Below are 27,024 nucleotides of genomic sequence, written 5' to 3' on the forward strand. Positions count from 1 at the left end.
CACTCAAATATAGGCTTAAATACATTTTTAAGATTATGTACCTTTCTTAATTGTTTCCTTTTATGCTCCTACTGGTGTGTGCTTCTACACTACTGTTTTTCAAAATGAGGTTTTCATATTACAGCTGAGTACAAGGATTACTTGATTTTTCACATATAAACAACCTTCAAACTGGGGAAGAATGATGTTGGATTGGTGCGGATATCCAATTTACAGGTATTGAAAAATTTATTTTAGGCAATAACTATATCAAAACTGTACTTCAGACCTAAAACTTTGGTTCTTAAAACACACTTTGAAGTTTAAGGACTGAAGATGAACTAAGAAAAAGACCAGCTGATATAGGACTGTTGGTCCTGCTTAAACTCCATAAACTTAGTCATACATAAGCCAATACTGAAAGCAGATATAGGCTGCTATTACCGCTGATATAGGCAGATATTTACAGGTACTATTGGCAGATATTTACAGCTATCGGCAGATATTTACAGGTAGTACTGGCAGATATTTACATGTAGTATTGGTAGATATTTACAGCTGATATAGGCAGATATTTACAGGTACTATTGGAAGATGTTTACAGATATTTTCGGCTAATATTTACAGCTGATATAGGCAGATATTTATGGGTACTATTGGCAGATATTTACAGCTGATATAGGCAGGTATTTACAGGTACTATTGGAAGATTTTTACAGCCGATATAGGCAGATGTTTACAGGTGATATAGGCAGATATTAACTGCTGATATAGGCAGATATTTACAGGTATTATAGGCTGGGATTTACAGCTGATATTGGCTGTTATTACACCTGATATAGGCCAATATCTACCACTGTTATAGGTCAATAACTACATCTGATATAGGCCTATTGTAACAGCTGATTTACACTGATAGTTCCAGCTGATATAGACTGTTAAATACAGGTATTATAGACTGATATATACAGCTGATTAGGGCTGAAATTTACAGCTTATATATGCTGATATTTACAGCTGATATAGGCCAATAGTTAAGCCTGATATAGGTCTACATTAACAACTGATGTAAGCTGATATCAACAGTATATATGGTCCAATAATTACAGCTGATCTAAGCTGATATTTATAGCTGATAATGTATGATGCCAAGAGCTGATATATCTGTTCCATATCCATAATAATAATAACATAATCCATAATCAATTTTTAGGGGGACATCAGCTGATGCATATTTTATGCAGGTAATATTCTGCATCCCTAACTTTAGCATTGATTTCTTAATGACAAGTTACCTCAACATTTTTAAAATTTTTACTTAAGTGGCAAGAAATATCTGCTTTAGGTGTTTTTATGTTTTTTAGTTCTTTTTTTGCATTGCTTTATAAAAATGGAGGAAAATTAAACATGCAAACAAATGCCATAAACCAGGCATCTTTTGCTGAAGCTTAATTACAATGCCCGTCCCTAGACGGATCTTTAAAGCCTATAAAATCCAACAAGAAATATCCAAAAAACAATGCAAAACACAAAATGAGAAATTTCAATTGCAACACAAACATTAGAAATAAAAACCAAATGAAAAACTAAAGAACAATTCCACAGCAATGGATGGGTTGTTAGTCCAGACCAGTTTAAACCAGAATCACTGGTTTAAATAATCTCATACTCACAAAAATGCAAAGGTTAGGGCCCCTCCCTTGCCCCACCAAAAACAGGACTAAAATCTTGTGTATCAGACCTCTCTCGCTCCTTTCCTGTCCATCCATCATCTCATGCCCCCTTAGATTTATCTTGGGACCCTTTGAAGTGGGCCTGACCCTGGGGTCTAAGACTGCTGGACTGAGCTACTGATGCATTAATGTTTGGTAAACCCTGAGCAGATAAAACTGTAAATGCCACTGTGGCATCAGTGTAGAGTCATTCATAATGTTATGTATGATAACTCTATGACTAAGCCACTTTTGCATTTCATATTTTGAGCACATGTTGTGCCTCATTCTTCAGTGGGATTTTGAATGCATGCTCCTTTTGCTCTTTAAATAGTTCCATTGCTATTTTTGTTCATGAAAAATGATTTTAGTAGAAACCTTAGACCAACCAGCTGCAGTCTTCATCCTCTTACTGACCACTTGACCTCTGCTATTTTCATCACATCATTGTCTCACTCCCTCTGAAATGGCTCAGTCATGTCCACATGTAAATCTCAACTTTCACAAATCACACACTGAAACTCCCTGTTGTTTTCTTTCCCTCTTAACACAACACTAGGGAAGAACTTGAGAATCAGAGCAGCAGCTCTGCACCCGAACAGAATGCCTTTGTCCACCTTTGAGTGTTTAGTGCAAGCAAAGAGGTTCTGCATTGGGGTCAGACTATAGCTCCGGTAGGTCTGACCCCCACTGGGCCGAGGATGTCTGCCTGGTTCAGAGGTCAGGGCTGTAATCAGACTGCTGGCCGCCTTCCCAGGCTCCTCTGCTGCACTGGAGTGGACGCTGGTGTGCCCATGATTGTGTGTCCTTTATTTGGCAGCTTAGCTGAAGGGTATCTGGCACATTTATATGTTTGTCTGTCTGCTTAGATGCACAGGTTTGTCTCTTGTTCCCTTAAACCCCATATTCACTCTTACTCTCGGTCTCTTCTCATGCCAGCTGGACACCGTCCTGTCAGTCCTGGCTGGCCTCGATTACGACACAATTGTCTCAATGCTGAAATGATTGCTTTTGGGTTTGAACAGTAATGGTGATTGCTTGCTGACTTCCACAGACCTGTGCACCCTCATGTCGCTCATTTCAGCTGCGTTTGTTCCATCTAATCAGAGCAGTGTTGAACACAAGGAGAGCTCTAACTCTCAGCCAGTATGAGAGGCTCTGATTGCTTTTTTGCTTTCCTGTCAAAGTGCTCTTAACTTCCCAAAAGAAAGCAGCATCCTTCAAGGTCCAGTAGACTCAAAGTGAAAGGTCAGACTTCTTTTTTGAACACAGAAATCTTTCTCAACTGCACTTACTTGTCATCTTCTGTCTCTGCAGTTCGAGTGTGGTGCAGTCTCTTTGGCTTTGGTTCCCATCGGTGATGGAAAACAACTGGAAGTGGGAGGTGCTGCAGGGTCAAGAGTCAAAGACCCGTCAAAGATAAAGGACATCAGGGAGATGAAGATGCTGGTGAGTGGACTCCCTTTTTTCTTTTGTTGTCAGGAGTAAATTCCCCCAAACCACAATAACTGAGAAAGACGACAACGTACAGCTACCCAAATATCCTCAAAACATCCCTAATAAAGCTTTAAAGGAGCAGTGTGACATTAATTTTCCTATCAGCTTTAGATAATTGTCTTGGACCCTTCCACAGATAGCAAATTCAGATTACCAGTCTATCTTATAAAACTATCTGTTATGATTCTTATCAAGGGAGGTAAAAATAATCAATGTGTGAATATTTATTGCCTGGCTCACGTGATATGATTATGGTATCACTGGTGCAAAATCCATAATGAAGTTTAAGATGGTGTCATAAATGGGTTTCCCTTCCAATCTGACCCACTACTTCATGAGTCCTCACCTTGGAGCCTTGGACATGAAGTTAATTAGCCAATGAGCTACAGTGAAAAGAACATATTAATCCTTCACAGTACCATTTTAGGATCAATTTGTCTTTTCATTAATCAGATAACAGGATGCATCATAGTAGCTTGTCTTGCAATGGATTAATTATTGCAAAACTGCTATATTGCAACTTATTGTTACTGTGGACTGTATGTGTCTCAATTTGTATCCTATTGTATCAGGTTGTATCACATCATATCGTATTGTAATAAATTGCATCGCATCATATGGGCTCTATGCATGCATCACTTCTGCATTTGGCTTTAGGCAGCTCCCAAACTTCTGATTGGGAGATTGAACTCAGAAGAGAACGGTGCATGATGGCAGATTCATTGTGGTTTACCTGCTGTTTGCAGGAGTTACCCATGCTGACTGTCAATGACGAGTGAAATTTAGCTGAACACGTACATTGCGGCACAAAGCAATGATATCCAGAAGTGCTATTAACCCGCTTTTGAAACATTATATTAGCACATTTCTATGCCATTATAAAAAAGAGTAAATACAAATGACAACCGGAAAAAAAAACTACACAAAAAAAAAAATAAAAAATTTGACAAACAAACACAGTATAGGATGGTTGACTTTTGGAGAACAATGATGAGTAAGTTCTGTTTTGGCTTAGCACTTATTGTTGTAATAAAAATAATGTTCCACCAGAAATATGTCACACTCAGCCGTGCATAGAGCCTTTAGATCTTCTTGTATCTGTTGCATTTCATTGCATCCCATCATATCATATTGCATCATATCTTGTTGTGTCATCACAACGCCTCACATCACATCAGTTGTACCATTTCGCATTGCATTGCAGTGTCTCATATTGCAGAATGCTGTATTGTTTTGTATCATATTGTATTGTATGTTATTGCATCATAGATAGTTAGATAGATAGTTGTTTATTGTCATTGCATTGTAAAAATGCAACGAAATTATGTTTGGCAGTCTCCCCTGTAGCAGCAAACACAGTGGCCCAAGCGGTGGTTAAAAATCTGCAGCCTAGTAATAGGTATAGAGATATTTTGAATGGCCTCTAATCGGGACTGATTTAAGAATTAGAGGATAGGACTTATGTTAAAAACTAAAACAAAGAGTAGCGTCATGTAAAGATGGAAAGACTGACAAGTGTATGTTTGAAAGCATCTCCTGAAAGTTGTATATTTCTATAAATGTTAAATACAAAGATAGTTCCAAAAAAAAAGAAATCTGCAGCCTCACATCATCCGTCCTGTCGGTGAAGGAGAGGCCATCCGGGAGAAAGATGCTCAGTATGCCAGGTTTGTGTGGGGCTGCTCTTAGCCTAGCCTGCAGCCCGGCTTGTCTGCCCCACTTCTCGCACAATGCCATCGCTGCCTCCTCCCCACTGGCTGTCGGTGTCGTGCTGCTCCACGTCCTCCTCCTGTCAGTCTCCAAGCGCCCCGTTCTCCGGATAATCTTCATCAGGAAAGATATATACTCCGTGCACACGCTGTCAGTTCTGGTGTAAGTGTAGGGCTTTGTTTTGCTGCTGGTGATGGAGCGCCGGGCCGCTGCGTTCGTATGCACCACCCCACTCCTGTTGAGGGCAGGCAGTGTTCGGTTGCAGTTACCGGCGGTTGTTGTTAGCTTTTAAGTAAGCCAAGAGTTGTTGTTGAGACTGAGGTCTTCTTTTCACCTTTTTTTGGTTTTTCTTGATGGAAATTTCCTGTTCTTTCTCAAAGGTGAACCATCCATCTTCTTTGTTTTTGCAGGTTTCAACATATGTTGTCAATTGTGAAATAATTCTACAAGCGCAAGATATAACTTAAGAGTGCATCTTTCTCAACTCAACCATATTGTAAATCATATGGTAAAGTATGGAACTGTGTTGTATAGTAATGCAACGCGATGCCCCTTCATTGTATTGTATCATATTGTATCATGCCATATCAGAGTGTTTTTGGCGTATTGTATCATATCGTATCACATTGTATCATATATTGTAGTGCATCACATTGCTTCACATCACATCGTATTGCAGCATGTTGTAAGTTTTTGTATCATACTGTATCACATCACATTTGATATACATACAGTATATTTGTATTGTTAGGTCCACCCAATAAAAACATGTGGGTGGTGGTAAATTAATTTACTGGTAAGATGTAAGAGTTGGCGTCAGTCCTATCACGTAGCACAAATATTTCCAGTTAGATTATTATTTGTAAAATATGATCTTTGATCATTTTCCCTTTGGAAAAAAAATGAAAGGGCGTTTGAGATGTTATTTCATGAGAGGAATGATTTGGCTGGATTATCCATCCATCCATTTTCTATCCTGTTTATCCCGTTGGGGTTGTGGTGGGCTGGAGCCCATCCCAGCTGTTATTGGGCGAGAGGTGGGGTACACCTGAAGTGGTCACCAGTCAGCTGCAGGGCTTGGTTGAATTATTCAAATATTTAATTCCAATGAAAAGCAAAAGATTTGTACTAAAAGCACAAATGAAGACTTTGTCCTCCACATCTGTTTCTACCTCAGATCACTGAAAATAAAATGTATGAAATCAGACCAAACCAAAGCTGTCTCCATGGATAGTTAATGCTACTAATAGGTAGAAAAATGTCTATTTATCCTAAGTTAATAGACTGTAAATCTTATAGTTAAACACCATTTAAACCCTACTGATTCACATCTCCCACCTCTTTACTGATAAAATAAAGAGGAGTCTTAGAACGAACAACTGGCTCTGTGTCGAGCATCAGCTCTTAAATCAGAAATAATGGAGAAAATGAATGGTTTCCCACAGCAGGCGAGGGGAGTGCAGAGCAGCTGAGTGACAGCAGAGCAACAGTGTGGGAGATCCTGCTGACCAGACTGTTTACTCTGCGGACACTTTCAGCGGGAGATGTGAAGGGCTCGGCTTCAGCTCAGACAGGATTTATTGCCCTCCGCGTCCTCAGTTATTAAGTAAAGTCTTTCAGAGCGCCAGCAGTGTCATAAATGTCTTAAAACTTCTCAAACACACATACACACACTTTATGTGAAAACTTCCCCTGCAACTGGAAGAGAAGAAATAAACCTTCATCGGATGTTTCCCGTCTCAGCCGGTAGAAAAAGGCCAATAAAGTGAGGGGGGTTTTAAATGAAATACGCTGTAAAGTTTGACATCAATAAAGACAGAAATCAGGAAATAATGACTCAGGTAAAGCCACCAGGTGACTCCAGGAAACAGAAACTACCTCCTCTTTGTTCACATTAGTCTTTAACATCCATCAGTGGTGAGACCAAACCTAACCACCACATCTGTCACAAACATGGCGGTTTGGTTCTCATTACCGCAGCTGCAGCTCTACCTCCAGCTCTTTAAATAAACACTGAGCCTCTGTAACCACAGCAGAGCTCTCCCAACATCATCTACGTCTCTCTAACATGCAGCACACAATCCTCTGCTCAGTCCAGCCTGACGGATCGGACAGCCTGGCTCGACGTGCTCTGTTTCCTCTCTCTCTCTCTGCCTGTGATGGACGCCTCGGGTCTGGTTTCTCACCGAGACACAACATGGCCAAACAAACAGATTGCAGTGAAATCAGCCCTGACACAGAGATGTATATAATAGAGCAGGCACTGATGGGGTTGTCGGACATTGCTCACACACACACGCGGTCAGCCCTCACACATCATGCCAGGGAGAACAGAGGAGTTTGTGAATAAGTGATTCAACCAGGTTGTGGAGTAATCATCAGATTGCGAGTTGTAACCAGGTCTTCCTAAGTCACATGATCTCACTGAAAGATGAGCATGGCCGCCTGGATCCCCATCTGGCTGTGACTGATAATAGTTGAACTTCAGTGATTGCTGTGATTACTCACAGCAGGACACCACAGCTCTAATAGTTTGTAGTAGAGGAAAAGAAACCTCTCTGGGTTAAATGTTCTTGAATTTGAATGAATTTATCGATGCAATTCAATGCTATTCCAATGGTGAATGGGCTGAGCTTGTACAGCACTTTTGTAGCTGTCTGACATGAACGGGCAGGTCACACACCACGAGTGAAACAGTGGGAGCAAATTGGGGTTAAGTGTCTTGACTGCAGGGATCGGGGATTGAGCCCACAACCTTCTGATTGCAGGACAATCGCCTCTACCCTCTGAGTCACCATACCATGTTGCATGTTGTTTTATTCCTCCAGATATCGGAGCTTCAGAAGGAGCTTGCTGAGCTTGAAAAATGTAACGACGAGTTGGAGGACGAGATGGAGATGAAGAAGGCTGCGTACATGGACCAGATTGCTGAGCTGGAGGTCTGAGTGGGCTGATTGATCTATAGTTTAGACAATTTCTGTCACTGAAGCTTGTGCTCTCATCCCTCGCTCCTCTGTGTCTCATTCAGTGTACCATTGATGAAATGCGGCACCAGGAGTTCGACCTTCAAGAGCAGATGAAGGAGCAGTGTGAAGACTACAAGATACTGCTGAATGAGAAGATGGCCAGAGACATGGAAATCACTGCGTACAGGTCAGTCTGTCACATCTAAAACCTCTGATATTATGGTGATTATTCTGATTTTTTCAACTGCCTGGGGGTTATTAATGTACAATGACAACACTCAACTTAAAAGTACTATTTTCGAGTCTGTGTTCATAATGAATAATTCATACCTATGCAGTGGAAAAGACTGTCTTTGATTTTTATGGACAGTATCTTATTGTGTAGCCAGGTGGAGGAAGGTTCCAGTTTAGGAGTCTCAAAATTGTGACTCAGCATTTTGCAGATGCTGTGGTTCGTTTGGCTGCTTCAGGCTGGAGCTTAAAGCCCTCTGCACATGGAGCCAGTTTTTATCTTTCAGAAATTGCTTCACATTAAAAAGAAATAATATGTTATATTTTAATCATGTTTGCACGTTTACTTTGAAATTTTTGTCCATCATTGGCTTTCCTCAGAGCAGGTTTTATTATTTTTGTGTTTTTTGCATCAGTCCAAGTAATTTAACGGGTGATTGACTAGTCAGAGCAGCAGCAGCAGCTCTCTTTCTCTCTCTCTCTCGCTCTCTCTCTCTCACTGAATCCTCACTTTAACCATTGTACTTTGCCCATATTATGTGGACCAGGCAGGCTCGACTAACTTTAGCTAAAAATAGAGCTTCAATAATAAAGAAAGTGACAAAAAACATGATATTTCTCTAGTTAAGTGCATTAATAGGAATGTTTTGCATTTATGCTACCGCTCAGAAGTTTAAGACTTGGATTTTTTCTTGTTTTCCATGAAACACTCATGAAATTACAGAGGAAATATAGCAAATGGACTGGACATGTTGACTTTGTCAGAGTTAAAATCATTATTTCTAATAAAAAATGTTCTTTAAACTTTGCCTTCATAAAAAAAGAAATAAAAACACATTCTGCAGCAGTTACAGCCATGCAGACCTTAGGCATTCTAGCTGTCAGTTCTTCAAGGTAAAATGATGAGATTTCACCCCATGCTTCCTGGAGAATCTCCCACAAGATGGATTGGCTTGATGGAGTCTTCCTTCGTACGGTTAAGCTGCTAGGAGATTGATACAGAGGACTGACAGTTGATGTGTTTGTGAACTGCATGAAAAAGTTTTCTTTTAAAAACAAAGAAATTTGCCATTGATCCCAAACTTTTGAGCAGCAGTGTATATGAATGTTAAAATTGTCTAATTAAATGTGATGAGGAGAAAAGATGTTACTATGTGCTTCTGTTTGTGTGGTGAACTCCAGGTAGAGGCCAGGTGCTCTTTAAGATTAAAGTGTTTATTGTCAGAGGAGAAGCCACCAGGGCTGTCTTCAGGCACTCGCTAGAATCAAGGATTAAGTTAAAAAGCCTTTATTTGCTCAGAGCGTATCTAATGATACTCCACATGGAGATTTCTCAGTGCATATCCTTATGGATATTTATTAGATATTCCCTGCGCAAATAAAGGCTTTTAACTTAATCCTTGATTCAAGCGAGTGTGCCTGATGGCAGCCCAGGTGGCATCCTCTCTTTTAAAAGAATTGTTGTGACAAAAAGTTAAACCAAACTATTAAGGACCCTTTTTTGACTAAAATTGGATGAAATCTAATCTAAAACTATACTGGCTAAAATAACTAAAATGTGACTAAATCTAAACAATATTTCTGACTAAATTTAAAATTGCTGCCAAAATTAACAGTGATGTGGATATTTACCAATATATCAGATAAAGTGCAAAATTTGTACTTACAAGGATGTAAGAAGAAGGACTGAAGGGAAAAGTTGCACGATCTCTCCCAAACTTGGCACAGCACTGTGACGCACAAGCTTGTGCAAATAACCCAAATATGCTCAGGGCTCAAGATGGATGGTAGGTGAAACATTAACCTGCTGATAGAAGAAATTTAAATATTCAGTAATGATGGGAGAAGCTGCTGCTGCCAAGCTGAATGTGATCCCTGTGTCTCACACTGTCCAACGTTCAGTTCAGACCTGACCAACAGTCACCAAACATTGCTAGCAAGGCCCTTCCTTCTCCAGTCAGCCTCAACCCTATATCAACTGCATTAATGATGCAGACTAATTGTTCCCACTGAAACAGTGATGAGCATAATAGTACAGAAGTAATGGCCATTAGTTTATTGTCATAAGCAAAAATAAAATGATTCATGCATGACAAAAATCGTGATGCACAAGGTGCACATGTCTGACCAACTTTGATGTTTTCAAAAATGTTTAAGCTGGCGTTAAACTACCTAATAGGCTGCATGATTTAAGTTGGTTACATCTTTAAGCTTTTTTGTCTCAAAACCTCAAAGGAACATGCAAAAGAAAAGACAGATACAGTGCATTCAGAAAGCCTCTCCTCAGTGCAAAACACATGAAACACATGCCTGCTTGGAGTTTGTATAAAAGCACCTAAAGGACTCTCAGACTATGAGAAGCAAGATTCTCTGGTCTAATGAAACCAAGATTGAACTGTTTGGCCAGAATTCTAAATGTTATGTTTGGAGGAAATCAGTCACATCCACTCATCCACTGCCCAGTACCATCTTAACAGTGAAGCATGGTGGTGGCAGCATCATGCTGTGGGGGTGCTTTTCATCAGCAGGGACTGGGTGGCAGTTCAGGGCTGAGGGAAGCTGAACGGAGCAGAGATATCCCCGATGAAAACCTGTTCCACAGCACTCAGGATCTCAGACTGGGCTGAAGGTTCACCTTCTAACATGACGATGACCCTAAGCACAAAGCCGAGACAGCACAGGAGTGGAGTAGGGTAGACTGCGGGTGTCCTAGCCCTGACTTGAACCCAACTGAGACCTGAAAATGGCTGTCCACCAACAGTCCCTAACCCTAACCCTGACTGTGCTTGAGAGGATTTGCAAAGAAGAATGGCAGAAAATTCTCAAATCTTGGTGGGCAAAGCTTGTTGGAACATATGCAATTGCTGCCAGAGGTACTTCAACTCAGTACTAGGAGAAAAAGTGAATTTAAATGGTTGTTGTATCAGGCTGCAACATAACAAAATTGATGATAGTAAAGGGGGTCTGAATACTTTCTGAAAGCAATGTATGTTTAAAAGGATAATGACTGAATTGCAAACAGAAATAACTTGAAAGTTGAGACAAAGAGCAGACACTAGGGGCTTTCAGCGGAGGCTCATTTTCCCACACTATGAACCCCTGCACTATGCAGTAGTTCTCGTCCATAATCACACTTTAAGAACTTCTGCTGTAACAGACCATACTGTACTCTTCCTGACCCATTTTTGTAATGAAGAGCTGCCATAAATACATCCATCACTGTGGTCACTCATGTTCATTCACTACTCTCACTCCTCTCCTAAATTAGCTGCAGGATATTATTCTTTAACAAGAGGCCTGCGTTTTATGTCAGGTACAGCATGCTGCAATTATAACAGAGAAGATAAGACATCTCTTAGATGAGGTGGTCTAACTGTGAGGGAGGTTGTCAGTGGTACGACCCGAGCCAACTCTCAGAGGCAGGTGATGGACAGCCGTGTCTGCCGCTTTTTAATTCCAACCAAAACACAGCACCAGGTGGTTTCACTGATTAGTTTGTCTTTTTTTTATGTTTTGAGTTCACAGCTCTCGTTTTTGATTGCAGGAACAACTTATTTAACTGTATTATAGATTTGTGTTTGTGTAATTTAGCAGACTTTGCTTTGATTAACATTACGCTATAAGTTTGGCATTCTTTAAATTCTTCATGAGGTAATCACAAAGCTCGGGGGAATGTGCAATGACATACCTATTGTCACTGATTTTTAAGCTCAACATCAACAAGAAGTTTCTGCGTGAGCATCATTGTGAACAACACCTGAAGTATTTCCTCTGCATCCTGTTGAATCTAATCCTCAAGCTTCTCTTATGCCACCTGGATGTACATTTTAGTCAGAGTGAGATATCCCTGTAAACAAAGGCCCGACATGACAGGATTGCTGAGGTCACAGGAAACAGATCCTGAGTATGATGCAGCTTCCTGTGCGTGACCTTTAAGACGTTTCTTTGTCATCACCTCCGTCCGCTGTGGTCGTTTAACCATCTGCCATCCTGGTATGCCGGGTGACGCATTTCAGACATGTCATCTTACCACCATGGATTTCCTCCCAGTCTCTGCATCACTTGTACGTTGCATGTGGTCGTGCTGCAGACCAGAGCTGACAACGCTTCATAAAACGGGCGAGGATCCCCTCACGCTGTCAGTGCTGTGAGCTGGACCTCTGCCAGCTCTTCTCCATGCCACTTTGTTACTGCCTGCCCCCCCCCCTCCCAGACACATTTCCAAAATTTGCCTCAGTTTTAATTCCCTGTTGTGACCCAGCAGGCTGTCTCAAAGACATTTAAGGCACAGCAAAGACAAACAGTCCAAGCCAACTTTTTTTTTCTCCCTTACTGGATGTTTTGTCATCCATGATTAAAGCCATGAATAAGAAATGAAAATTGTAGTTGTTTATTCTCCCAGCGTCAAGGCAAACTGTCTGCACAACAGACCCTAATGACCCCAGGCTGTCATTACAGAGCGGCTTATCGCCTGTGGAAGCATCTCAGAGCAGTTACAGCAGATGTTCACTGCGTTCACACACCACTAATGTGAGCCATATTATGCTGTAATTCATTCTGCTGTTCACTGTGGTCCATGTTAACCATGGAATCACACAGCAACAAGTCGTAAATGGACTGTACTTACACAACACTTTTCTTTATTATCTTCACTGCTCAAAGAGCTCAACACTGCATGCTGCGTTCATCCATTCACACAGATGGATGCTATAGGTGCACATCAGTATTAAAGATAAAAGTATATACTCTGTTTAAAATCTGTGATATTTCTCTACACTATACAAGACCACCTATTTGGGGTGGGGCTTTCTGGGGGCCCATGGAGGTCAGTAGCTGTGATAACCATATTTTATTTTTAACCTGATTCATAACCACGTTTATCAAAGCAACAAAAAGAATTCTGTTTATTTATGCTGTAGTGTAAAAATAAAACTTTTCAAAAGGTTAACCACTTTCTTTGAAAAAAGAAAAAACAGAATTACCTTTTTGTTGGAAATGTTAGGAGTGTGGATGGGCATACTGGTCTAAACAAATCAGAAAGTAATGTCAGACTTTGGAGCTTAGTCATGATGAACAAAAATGTCAGGATGCCAAAAAATAAAGCTGAAAAAATGGAGATAACTTCCATGGAAAAGATACAAAAATTAGGCCAGAAATGGGCTATAACTGGTATAAAAATGGCAAAGATGGGTCAAAAGTGACAAAATTGGACAAAGAGCAGTAAAAATGGGTTAAATGTGGGAAAAATTAGGCCAAAAATTGGCTAATATTTCTCACATTTAATCCCATGAGTTAAAAGTGACAAGAATTGGACAAAGAGAAGTAACATTAAGATAAAACTGGCAAAAAATGTACAAAGAGCTGTAATAATGGGTTAAAAGAGGCAAAAAATTGGTTAAAAGAGGTTAAAGATGTCCAAAGAGCAGTAAACAGGGTTCAAAATAGAAAAAGTAGGACAAAAATGGGCTAAAACTGGCATAAAAATGGAAAAAAAGTGACAAGAATTGGACAAAGACAAGTAACATTATGATAAAACTACCGAAAATATGTTAACAGTGGTTGAAAATGGACAACTAGCTGTAAAAAGGTGTTAAAAGTGGCAATATTTAGGTCAAAAATGGGCTAAAACTGGCATATAAATGATAAAAATGGATCAAAGGTGACAACAATTGGTCAAAGAGAAGTAAAAATGGGTTATGCATGGGAAAAATTGGGACAAAAATATGCTAAAACTAGCTTAAAATGAGTTTAAATTGACAAGAATTGGACAAATAGATGTAACATTACGATAAAATGGGCAAAAAATGAACAACTAGCTGTAAAAATGGGTTCAAAGTGGCAAAAAATGGGTCAAAAATTGTTAAAAATGGACAAAGAGCTTTAAATGGGTTAGAAAGGGCAAAAATAAGGCCTAAATGGGCAAAAACTGGCGTGATATTGGCAAAGATGGGTAAAAAAGTGACAAAAATTAGACGAAGAGCAGTAAAAATGGATAAAATGTGGGAAAAATTAAGCCAAAAATGGGACAAAGAGAAGTAAAATGGGGTAAAAGTTTAAAAATGGGATAAAAGTAGCAAAAATGGACAAAGAGTTGGGTTAAAAGCCTTAGAAATGGGTTAAAAGTGACAAAAATGGACAAACAGCAATAAAAATGGGGTAAAAATGGCAAAAAAAAAAATAAAATTGAAAAAAAAACCTTCAAAGACAAGTGTCCAAAAATGCGAGAAAACAGCAAAAATGGGCTTAAAATGGCTAAATTTAGGCCAAAATTGATGTGAAGGGGCAAAAATGGGTTAGAAACTGTCAAAAAGGAATAGCAAAAATGGGCTGTTTCAAAAAAGCAGTTAGCACCCATAAATAATTCCAACATCCAAACTAATTTTTAAATCCAAAATAAGGTACAGTAGCTGTTAGCCAGGATGCTAGCACCAATGCTACTCATCCAACACACATGCTGATATCATCAATAAATCACTTTGCAACTTCTTGTGGAGGATTCTAAAGTGTTCCCAGGCTGAATGGGATGAATAATCCATCCAGTGAGTCCTGGGTCTACCCCGGGGTCTCCTCCCAGTTGGATGCACCTGGATGACCTCCACGGGGAGGTGGCCAGAAGGCATCCTGATTAGATACCTGAACCACCTCAACTGGTTCCTTTGGAGACAAAGCATCAGCAGCTCTACTTCCAGCTCCATCCTAGCTCTTCACCCAATCTCCAAGGCTGAACCCAGACACCCTCCTGAGGAGTCTCACTTTGTCAGCTTGAACCTGCAATCTCATTCTTTCGGTCATTACCCAGAGCTCATGAATATAGGTGAGGGTTGGAACAAAGATCGCTTTGCCTTCTGGCTCAGCTCTTCACCACAACAGTCTGGTACGCCTTATAAAACTGCTTATAAAGCTGCACCAATCCCCCTGTCAATCTCATGTTCCAGTCTACCCTCCAAATACATCTATGTGTACATTAATCCAATCAAAACTGATTGAATAATTTATTTATATCTCATGTTTGCAATAAAGTTAAAAAAAGTTTTTAAAAAATTCACAAAAAAGTGAAAAAAGGAGCACCCTCCCAACTTAACTTCTAAATGGGGCTCGACAAAAAAGATTAACTAGAACTGAGAAAGTTAGCAATCAAAATGTCCTTCAGAGCAGTTTATGAAGGCTTACTGCACAACGGATGCATTTCACAGCTCGTGGTCTTCTTCAGCGTTGTGAAGAATGAGCAGAAGGGCACCTTAGATACAGGAAGCATCACGAGTAGTACGGGTACATTTTTCAAAATAAGACTCATAAATGTGCTCCGGGAAAAGACCCAACCGCTCATCAAAAAACTGCACAAAGATCAACATCCATACATAATAAGTCAATTAATCAAGTGCATATATATGTATATCAACAAATAATCAATGTCCAGGGACCCTGGGCATGACTCTTCAGACAATTAAATAGATCACAATGCAAAAAAAATTCATGATATTTATATCTAATGAAATGCAATTTGTTCAGCTTTTAAAAATATGAGCTACACTCAGAAACAGGGTTTTTATACTGGGTTGTTATCATGCTTTTCTGATAAGAAATTCTGCTTTGATCAAACTCTACTTAGCTGAAAGTACAACATCAAAGTAGACAATTTTGTGAGTTCTGGAAATGATTACTACATCTTTGTACTTTAAAAGTTTCACATGGAAACTTCAGTGTGAGGAATATTCTTGTCCACTCCATCAGCTGAGCATGTCAGCTGGACATGTGGCCCTATATGAATCAATGTATGAGAAATTCAAGGCTGTAGGGGCTTAACTAGTTCTAGGAAAAGATATATTCCCTGAAGACAGTTGAGTTAGGCCGGCCACACACTAGACGTTTTTTTTAATCTGGAACGATTTTTAAACTGTGGGAGACCACAGACTTCAGGACAATTTCCAAAAATTTTTCATCTTTAATCTTCTGAATGCACGCACTAGACGACTCAGCTAGACTGTCAGATCACTGGAGACCACACACCTGATGACCTGCCTACGACCTTGACCCCTTGAGGAAAAAACAAAACACGGATGTCTGTCGATACCGTCTTGCTGTCTCTCCACAGCAGGCTGTCCTGGCATGCATTACAGGTGAAGCAAAAATCATAAAACATGAGAAAGACTGGCTGAAATTAAGTTAAACTTGTGTTCATGGTTGAGTGGTGAAAGTATGTATGATCTGGCTGTAACGCTACCCGGTCTGCTCACTCTCATTGGTTGTCGTGGGTACTCCGTCAGCGGCACGATGACCAAGAATTATAAATATCAAACGTGTTTGGTATTTATGATTCAGGATTTTGGAGGCTACAACGTGATTTGGAGCATGCAGACATGCAGACTGCTCAGACAAACAGTCGTTTGCGACGAGGCCCCCACGATCGTCAGGGGGGGCATATCCTGCCCCAAAACGGGCTTAAAATCCTGTAGTGTGTGGCTGGCCTTAGGGACAACATAAAAACCGTGCCCTTTTACAGGAAAGTGCAACTATTCAATAGACCTTGTTTAATTGTTAAATGAACATCAATGAATGTTTACCACAACCGATGAGTTCCTCCAGTTGCTAACCTGCGTATGTTGTGTTTGTTTGTTTCAGGAGTCTGGTTGAGGAAGAGGAGGAGCGGCTTTGCAACCTGTGACTCAAAGCTCCTATCGCCGCTGGATGCTCCACCACACAGATATTACAAAAACACACAAAATCCTCTCTCAGCTGGCTCTAGGATGAAGCTTGAGGTACCGACGCAGCGTTTTAAGCAGATGTAAACTTATCATGACAGATTAATGACGTCTGGAGGTCTAATCCGGGCCGCTGATAGCAGGTCTCTGGTAGATGACCTCGAGACCCAAGAAAGATGGAGCTGTCTAAAACTAGTGGGAGGCGGAGGAGGGGCTGTGCGATGAGAGTGTATCCATTCAGTGTCTGGCAGGGATGTTCCCTTAAGTGGGTTTATCTTCCCTCAGCTCCCTGATATGATTCATAAATGTTTTGTTCGCTCTTTGTAGAACAAATCCCACACAAAAACACAGAAAGACGCACTTTAAAGCTGAGCAGCCACCTCGTCAATCACTCAGCCTTCGCCTGATTACCGGCTCTTAACCTTTGAGCTCTCCACTGTTAGCAAACATATTGACAGCTCTAAACTCAAAGTATCCCTCTTACTTTTGCTTTTACAGTTGTGCATACATGTTGATTTTTTACATATAGTTAAAGCCAACAGTTCAGGGCGCTGTTTGCTTTTCTAATGGCTCATGAAGTTGTTTTACCGCCACTCTGACAAAATGAGCACCTGGAAGAAAAGTCTGTGTGATCCATCATGTCTACTCTGAAAAGTCCCACTTTACAAGGATTTGGTTCTTACATTCCCCTGTAATCTTTTCCTTATTTTCTACATGACTTAAAACCATCTGTGATAAATCATTTCTTCAGCTTCGGCACAAGCGTCAAAATGTGCTTCAGCTTTAAATTAAATAAAAGTAGTTGCTTGAGAGATCACCTCATACTGTGTGATTTCCTTTGTGAAACTCCATGCTTGTGACTCCCTCCTTACTGTAAAACTATGCAGAGAGAGCAGAGTGATTTATGTTCAGTCATCCTTTTTCATTCATCTTCATGCTTAACGTGAGATGTGAACATTCCCAGCTATTAACCATCTCAAAGGCTTGTTAGCTCTGCCATAAAGATGAAAAATGCAGCTAATAACGGATCAGATAAGATTAGCCACACTCAGTGCACTCCGTAATAATTGAGTATCTGGAGAAAGGGCCGCGGCTGGGAGGCTGGAGTGACTTCTTTAATTGGGAGACTTGAAACATGGTCGGCTTCTGTGTCTGTTTTCTCAGAGAGAAAGAGTGAAATCAAGACCTCAGAGGAGATGAGATGGAGGAGGATGTTTTCCCTCAGCGCTCCAGATCTCTTAAATAAAAACCACCCGGTCTTTCTGATGTCATGGGACTGCTCCGTCTGAGGAGAGTTGTCTTACTCCATCAGTTGTGTTTTCCTCTTTTTATCTTCTCTTCAGGAAATTCATGAAAAAACTTGACCTGATTTAGACTTCCAGGAAATTCATTGTCCATTCTTCTCTTGTAGATTTGAGTCTTTGCTGGGGGAAGTGAGCCAGTTTTCAGACAGCTGAGACGTGGGGATTTTTTAAAAAGTGGGTAAAAGTCCCAGTAAGCTATTGAAACCTCAAACCAGAACAAAGATAATCACTAGCTTCAATAAACAACTCCTAAGTTTAGGGAACCACAATCCAGCAATCCTCAAGCTCAGACTGCTGGAAAAGTTAAGGAGCATTGAGAGCTTTCATCTCATTGTCCAGTGGAACCAACACATGCCTCACTGCCAGTGGTAGCACCGATGTCACCAAGAATGACCAAGGCATCACCTCTGAGGACCGAATCTACCACCGAGTTGAGTCTGGTGTAGAGCGCTTCCTTTCCAGATAGTTCATTTATTCCTGATGGAGTGACGGAAACGAAGAGACCAAGCTCAATGAATGGGTCAGTCACACGTGCAGTAAACCCTCATCGACAGGCCTTGTCTCGGATAATAAGGGGCCAGTCGGCTCGCAAGTGCCAGTGCCACCCCTTCGGTCTAGGGTCCATCAGCACAGCCGGACCAGTAGTAGGTGTCTCCACCCACACTAGTCTCACCAGTGCCAGGGTGCCTCACCTCAGACAAGGCAGCAGCAGCAATCCCAAGCCAGGCCAGCTCCCTCAACATCACAGGTATGTGAGAGTCCTCCTGAAGAGAAGTAACGTTCCAGGAGCCGACCCGGAATGACTGCCTCAGGTTGAGCCGAAACAGCTGAGAACCAGTCGATGACACCTCAGCACCACTAGCAACATTCAACCTACCTGATCGACGCTTGTTGCACAGGGATTTCCTCCTCATCCGACGGGCAGCTCAGCTAACGGCTGCAGCACCTTTCATTTGTAGATATCCATGTGTTATGTAGTCAAGGATGTGGGGGTGCAAACCCTGCGCCCAAAGGCTCCAGAGTCAAGGGAAGCTGACCCCCTCTCTTTGCTGTGTTTGCAACTGACGCAACCTTACATGAACCTTTGTATAACTGTACATACAGGTGCATCTCAAAAATTAGAATTTCATGAAGAAATTCATTTTTTTTCCTGTGATTGAATTCAAGAATTGAAACTTCCATGTATTCTACATTAATCTCATATGAAGTGAAACATTTTGAGACTTTTTTGTTTTAATCTTAATGATTACAGCTCATGAAAATCTAAAATCCTCTATCTCAAAATATTAGAATACTGTGAATAGTTCAACTTCTGTCAGTTATTTATCTCATTTTGGTAAAGTACACAACCACAATCATGGGGAAGACCGCTGACTTGACAAATGTCCAGAAGACAATTATTGTCATCCTTCACAAGGAGGGTAAGCCACAGAAGGTCCCTGCTGAAAGTGCATGCTGTTCTCAGAGACTGTATCAAAGCATATTCATGGAAAGTTGTCTGAAAGTGAAAAGTGTGGTAAGAAAGGGTATTCTTAACTTACTCCTCTGCTAGCTAGCAACATCAATCTGTGTGCGGGCCCACTTGCATATGTACTCAGTCTGATACAGCAGGTGGTGGTGTGCATGTAGCTGGTTTGCAAATAGGTTATGACCTAAGCGAAGATTGTTTATATTTTAAGCTGGTTAAGTAGTCCATCTTGCCACCATGGATGTTTTTACTATCATTTTTAAGATGCCAGCAACGTATGACTTTGTATTTAAACACCTACATACAGCTTACAGCAGTGATCGTCAAATGTTTTTTGCCCAAAACACCTCAGGTTGAGCCAAGATATCAAGGCACACTATGCTTATATCCATGCAAAATCACCTGATGTGTACTTGTGGTAACAATGCATAGTTGTTCAAATTCATAACCCACACCAAGACATGCCTTGCTACACCATTTGGGAACAACAGAATCATACAAAAACATGCTAAAATTAGCGTTTTTCTTTGTGAACATTTCAGCCACATCAGCCTTATTCACAGTTGTCGATTAAAGCAATATGCTGTAGCAAATCAAAACTTTTTGTACATTTTATTTGTCATTTTTACACAAAATTGTCCCTAATAGGTACTTATGAAACATAAGCTAGGGCAGAAAATATCAGAAATCTAGTGGAAAACTATTTGTTTTCTAAGAGGTTGTCCTTTTTTTCATATGTGATATTACAAGTTTTAAAGTTATATTATGGAATGAGAAATACCTGTGATCACACATGTTATAGTACCTTTAGTTTTTGTATTATTGTAGTAATCAAGCATGGTTGTACAAATTCCCATGGCACACAAAGACTTGACTCAAGGCACACTGGTGTTTGAGAACCACTGGCTTAGAGGATTAAAGGGGCCTACACTGCACAGAAACGGTGGTTTTTGAGGTGATCAGAGATTTTTATTGCCTTGGGAACTCATCTTGCTGGTTTCAACTTGTGTTCATCCATAAGAGGAGTCATATCAAAAATATATTAGATGAATTGGTTTCTGATGATCTCCACCATTTATTGAGGAAAATGTGAAGAAACTGCACCACTGGGAAAAGAAAATGTGCTTTTATGATGTAGTAGTATAGCTGTATGAACTCTGTCCCAAATCGGGGCACAGTTGCATTAACACTTTATTTGAACTGGTTCAGAGTCCACTTGAATTGCACCTGAGACCACCTCCTGAACTGGTGCTTGAGTGTGGTTCATTTGCATTCACACTGACCAAAACAAACCTGACTTTGAGCTTCAGTATACTTGGATCTGGGACCAGGCCCCTAGTGTGAAAGCACCCTTAAAGGAAATGAGGAACTTCCTGTAGATATAAGGTTATTAAATGAATAAAAATTGGAAAAAGGAACTTGTTATGGGCTAAAAAGAATACAGGGGGACAGTAAAAGGGTAAATATTTGATAGCACAAGGTGCAGATGGCTTTTGACTTGTTCACTGAGCTGTCTGTGAGTTTTCAAAGTGAAATACAACACCAAGGACTTATTTTACACCACTGTGGCTGTAAAGAGACAATGCCATTAATCACAATTGAAAAAATTCTACTTTACATTAGATGATAATGCTTCAAACTAAAGAACCTACAAATTATGGGAAACAATGACATAAATGGAAAAAGTTCTAAAGAAAAAAGACATAAAAACTCTTTAGAAACTCTACATTTTTGTTATTTTTTTGTGATAGATAATAAATAGGCTGTCATGCTTTGAGGAAAATCAATAAAATGATCAAGATAAGGTGAAGATGTTTCTGACAGGCAGAAACTGAAATGTGTGAATTCTGTGGTTGATTTGAAAATTTGGTAATTCTGGCACACTCATAATAAAATTAAAGCATTTCAAAGCCTCCTGCTATTTGTGAGTGTGGTGACCTCTGCACCCCTCTGTTTTCCTTTGCCCTCATCACACGTCCCTGACAACTGAGAAAAATGCAAGTTAACCCCTCAAAGCTGGGTGATGACATTGAGCGGCCCGGGGCAGGGCTGCGGCACCTCTGCTCCTTGAAGCCGGACAATTTGATTTGAAGGCGGAGATTTTCAAAGCTGAGTCATGGATCAGTGGTCAGCCAGGCGCTTGGCCTTTTCAGACCCTCTTTTTTTGTCTTGATAGTTTCGGTAAGGTTGAGAAAGCAGCAAAACAACAAACAAAGAAGTCTCTTCGGGGAATAAATGAAGTTTTGGTCCCTCTGGGAAACTTCTGTGACTGAGTGTTTCATGATAGTTTACTCGTGAAAGAAGCCATTTCACTCAACACATTCTGTGGACATAACATCTCATTAAGTCCATTTAGGGCAGGAATGTCTTTAAACTAAGAGTGGCAGGGCCAGGCTGGTAAATTCGGACATGTCTTCATTGTATATGACCATCTTTCTTCAGTGTGCAGGAGAAAAAGGATGAATCATAATTAATCACGATTAATGCATTAGTGCTTACTGCCCTTAAAATGATGCAATTATGAAAATAATGATATAGTATTTTTTTTATAAACTTTTAGGATCTCCTCTTGTGTTCCTGCATGTCTGTATAAAATTTCTCAATATTCTACTTAACAGTCAACAATTTATATAACAATATTTTAGTCTTGACCAAATAATTTAAAGGGGCTGTGTGTAATATTTAGCCCAGTAGCATTTAGCAGAACAAACTGGATTAAAATCAAACATATAGTGTGTCTCAATCACATACATCTTTTAGTACTCTGTATTACAGTACACTTAACTGCAGTACAGAGCACTAAATCACATGTAATGTTCCAAATCATGCTCTGAAAATGGTTTAACCACCTCTGTTTTCTTCTTCTAGTTTTTTAACAGCAAGTTGGAAACAGATGTAAGGCAATTAAAAAATCTGTTTTCACTCCTGATTATATTCATGTAACTTGTATTTTATTTGAACATTATTCCCTCAAATAAAATTAACTTATTTTGCCTTAAATGCCTTTTTCTTGATTGAATAATTTGAAATGATGGTGCCAGGTCTAAGATTGAACCTGGCCAGTCTAGGTCATTTGAGGAGAAGGAGGCAGTAGCTACAGGTGGGCTTAAATCGGATTGTAAATCGATAGCAATGGCCGCTGCTGATGTAGCATTTACCTTGGATGTAGCTGCAGTATAGCCGCAGTTTTATCAAAACTGTGCCACATTTCTTTGTTAAAACAAGAGCAAAGAGCAACATGGGAAGCTTCCTTGAGAAGTTGTTTCCCAACTGGCCTAATTTTAGCCACCAGCAAGCTCTGCTGTTTATTAACTACGGCAGCACTAGCCTGAGGCTTAGCTGAGGTTAGTACTGGAGGAATGCACGCCTTCTACCTCATGTTGTCCTGCAGCTCTGACTGGCCCATAATGATTGTAACAGAATGGTGGCCCAGTCACCTTTTCAGAATTCTTTGAAAATTGTGAAAAATACTGTACACCTGTTCAAAGGCTTGTAAACACAAATGGCTTATCGGCTTATTTATTCATTCATTCATTTATTTATTATAAGGGACGATGAACATTAATGAACATGGACATGTAAAAGTGCCAGATTGTAGCCATAGGCTAATTCCCATCTGTAGTCCCTGGCAGTTGGATTGTATGTATAAACATCTCTAGGGTTTACGGAGAATGGCCAGAAAAAGGGAAAACACCCAGTGAGCTGCAGCTGTGTGGACAAAAATGCCTTGTTGAGGTCAGAGGAGAATGGGCAGACAGGTTTGAGATGATAGAAAGGCAACAGTAACTCAAATAACAACTTGTTACAATCAATGTATACAGAATACCATCTCTGAATGCACAACACGTGGAACCTTGAAGCAGACGGGCTACAGCAACAGAAGACCACACTGAGTGCCACCCCTGTCAGTTAAAAACAGGAAACTGAGGCTACAATTCACATGGGCTCAACAAAATTGGAAAATAGAAGATTAGAAAAACACTGCCTGGTCTGATGAGTCTGGATTTCAGCTGCAACATTCAGATGGTAGGGTCAGAATTTGGCATAAACAACATGAAAGCATGGATCCATCCGGCTGTGTATCAATGGTTCAGGCTGCTGGTGGTGTAATGGTATGGAGGATATTTTTTTGGCACAATTTGGGCCCTGTAGTACCAATTGGGCATTGTTTGAATGCCACAGCCTACCTGATATTGTAGCTGACCATGTCCATCCCTGTATAACCACAGTGTACCCATCTTCTGATGGCAACCTCCAGCAGGATAATGCACCAAAACTCAAATTCACTTAAACTGGTTTCTTGAACATGACAGTGAGTTCACTGCACTTCAATGGCCTCCAGTTACCAGATTTCAATCCAACAGCACGCCTTTGAGATGTGGTGGAATGGGAGACTCTCATCATAGATCTGCAGCCACTAAATCTGAAGCAACTGCGTGATGCTATCATGCCAATATGGAGCAAAATCCCTGAGGAATTTTTCCAACACCTTTTGAAACTATGCCATGAAGAGTTAAGGCAGTTCTTAAGATGATGCAGTTTAACTTCAATAGAATATGTATTATTTTAGATAGCCTTCAAAACCACTTCAGCACTTTTGGAGTATTATTTTAGAATGGATGTCATCTAGAGCATTTTATCATGACATGGTTTCTATCAGCAGTGTTTGTTTTAACATTTTAAAGTCAGTTTTTAATGTATTTTTGTGGATTGTGTCTTGAATTGTGAATTACTGTTGTTGCTTTTGTCTCAGGGATGCTATACTCCTGTCTGCACAACAAATTTAACCTTTGGATACTAATAAAAAACCTTGAACCTTGAAGGCAAAAGGGGGTCCACACTGGTACTGGCACGGTGTACCTAATAAAGTGGCTGGCAAGTGTATTCATGCAATGGATGCATGAAACAGTCTATCTGGCGTGTCAGGTTAGGGGATGGACTCTGCCATCTTAGATTTTTTTTTTTCTACAGAACCACAGAAGGGACCAGATGACAGATGCTCAGTTTTAAATTCCACCGGTTGCCATGGTCAGCACCAGAAGTGAGCATCTCAATCTAGAATCTTTAAATTCCCAGTTTTACACACTGCTCCTTTAAGCTTGTATGGACAGAAACACAACATCACTACTCTAGTGGAAACCTCTGAATGTTTCAGCTGTCATTCTGTAGAACGTACACATTATAAGGAACACTTACACTTAGGAAAAACTCTTAAGGGATTGAGAGTTTCAGGATGGTTTGCTCGTGCTGCAAGAAACCCATTTCACAACACATTCTGTGTACATAGCATCTCATTAGGTTCATATGGTGCAGGAATGTCTTTACATCAAGAGTGGCAGGGCCAGGCTGATAAATCATGACATGTGAGCTCGGTGTATCGTCCACACTTCTTCAGTGTGCAGCAGGAGAATGTGATTAAAGCTTGAGGTAATGCTAATCGAGGTCAGCCTGTGCAGCTCAGCTCAGCTGTCACCTCCACAAAGGTACCCCCCAAAATACTCGTTTTCCTCTTCAGGTTCACCCAGAAAAATAAACACTGTCCTCAGTGAGGACAAAAGTCATTTTTTAAAGTCTCCTCATGGCAGCTTGGACACGTTGAACCAGGCTTGTGTTTAGAAAGCAAATAAATAAGAGAGGACAGGGTTGAATCAAGGAAGAAAATAAGAACAGTAAAAATATACAAAGGAGGAAGAGCTATTGAGAAAGTATTGCCTTAAACAAGAGGGGAACAAATAATAAATTACAGGGCCCCTTTCCCTTGAGACAGGACTGGCATGCCTGAGGGGAGCAGGAAGTGGGCATCCCTCTCTTTTTATAAGAGAGGCTTCAGCTGTGGGAGCATCACTGACGACGGAGCCTCTGAGAAAACTCCTTAAAGGAATGTTTTCACACATGAACATGCACACACATGCACGGCTCCTCAGGGTTTATACGCCATGGTGAAGATGGTGGTAGTGTAACTGTGTCTCCCCACGTCCCCCATCATGCCATCGCCATACTTTCTGTCTTCATATCCGCAGTCCCACTTGGCCTCTTTAACTGAGAGACTGCTGACAGCCATGACCCCGCGTTTACCCCATACTCCCCTTCTTGCACGTCCCAAAGCAGGTGGCAAACACCCCCCAACACGAGACCCCTCATTTTGATCTTCCATAGATGTGAAATTGTGATATATTTTCACTTCTTGGCCAAGTTCCTTGTCCTGTGATCGGGGAGATAAAGCAAACCAGCCTTTTTTAATTTCCCCAAAGTCCACACAGAGGGTTAGTCACGTCTAAACTTGATAAAACTTTCCTTTTGTCCCGAAGAGTTCAATTAATCAACTTCACTGGGTGTGCTGGATGGAAGCGGATAAAAGTCTGGGCTGCAGGGACCACGAGAGAAAACAGCCTTATTCTGTATTCAGCTGCAGTGGCCCTCACACCCATTAAAGGATGTTAGCATCTTTCTTAGTGTAGTGACTTTATTGTCAGCTTAAGGCTTACACGGATCCAACCATTTGCTGTATTGGATTCTTGGCAGATGGCCTGCGAGGGTCTTGGCCACCCTTGAATGTAGTTCTCATGTTAAGCTACCTTGTCAGTAAAAAGGCGGCTCTGTGCACTCGCCCTGCAGAGGAGTAGTAATGGTTTCTTATCAGCCTGAAAAAAGCATATTACATAGTTGCTGCATGAGGTCCCCCCACTTATTGTACATTGAGGCACTTAGTGATTATAATTCTGGGATGTTTTTTGTTAACAGATAGCATACTTGGAGATACAGTGAGTATAAATGCACTTTTATATGAATTATAATGTATGCAGTGATCTCTCTTATAAAGTTAAGAACATTTAAGAGCTTTTGGAGACAAACAGAAGAGCCTCAATTCGTCATTGCGTACCACCATCTCCAAAATCTAGGCAAAAGGGCTGGTTTATCTTGCACAATTTATTAGCCTGCAATACTGTTGTTCCCATTAGAAACAGTTCTGATGCTGTCTGGAGCTTCTTTTGTCTTTCATTCTGTTTTTGGACTCAAAAGAAAAGGAAAGTTGCAAAAAAAATCAATAACAGATTATTTTTATTAAAAATGTAACTAACAATGGATTACTTTAACTGCAAACTAAAGGATTGTGCTGCTATTATCATCACTGTTCATATGTTTGAGTCTCAGGGTGTAAATAAAGAAGTTGAAGGAAGCATTATGCTGTCAGTATGAACACAAAGCTGAGAACAACAAACCCAGGGGGAATTTGACTTGACCCCTTTGTTTCAGAAGTCATTACTTAGTGCTGTATTTAATATAGTATTAAATATTTGATTTGATTTATTAATGCCCATCAATTAGTGATTATTAAATCTGAATATTCGCCAAATATATTTAGAGTAAAGATAGCATGCATTTTTTGAAATTAGCATTATTTATTAAGGTAAAAAAGCCATCCAGACCTACATGGGCCTTTGTGAAAAAAAACATTTT

The 27,024-nt window shown here is 40.4% G+C and overlaps 1 protein-coding gene across 1 annotated transcript in view; it reads left to right on the forward strand.

Moving 5' to 3' along the window:
* The window catches only part of vimr2 (vimentin-related 2), a 29,511-nt gene extending 12,719 nt beyond the window's left edge, over positions 1-16,792 (forward strand). The window contains exons 7-10 of the mRNA XM_041798301.1: positions 3,009-3,140; positions 7,727-7,837; positions 7,927-8,051; positions 16,715-16,792. Of these exons, the coding sequence (XP_041654235.1) occupies positions 3,009-3,140; positions 7,727-7,837; positions 7,927-8,051; positions 16,715-16,757 (411 nt within the window). The 3' untranslated portion in view covers positions 16,758-16,792. The remainder of the gene's footprint in view (positions 1-3,008; positions 3,141-7,726; positions 7,838-7,926; positions 8,052-16,714) is intronic.
* Positions 16,793-27,024: the final 10,232 nt, after the last annotated feature.

The sequence above is a fragment of the Cheilinus undulatus genome, linkage group 10 (genome assembly GCF_018320785.1).
Source record: "Cheilinus undulatus linkage group 10, ASM1832078v1, whole genome shotgun sequence".
Lineage (NCBI taxonomy): Eukaryota > Metazoa > Chordata > Actinopteri > Labriformes > Labridae > Cheilinus > Cheilinus undulatus.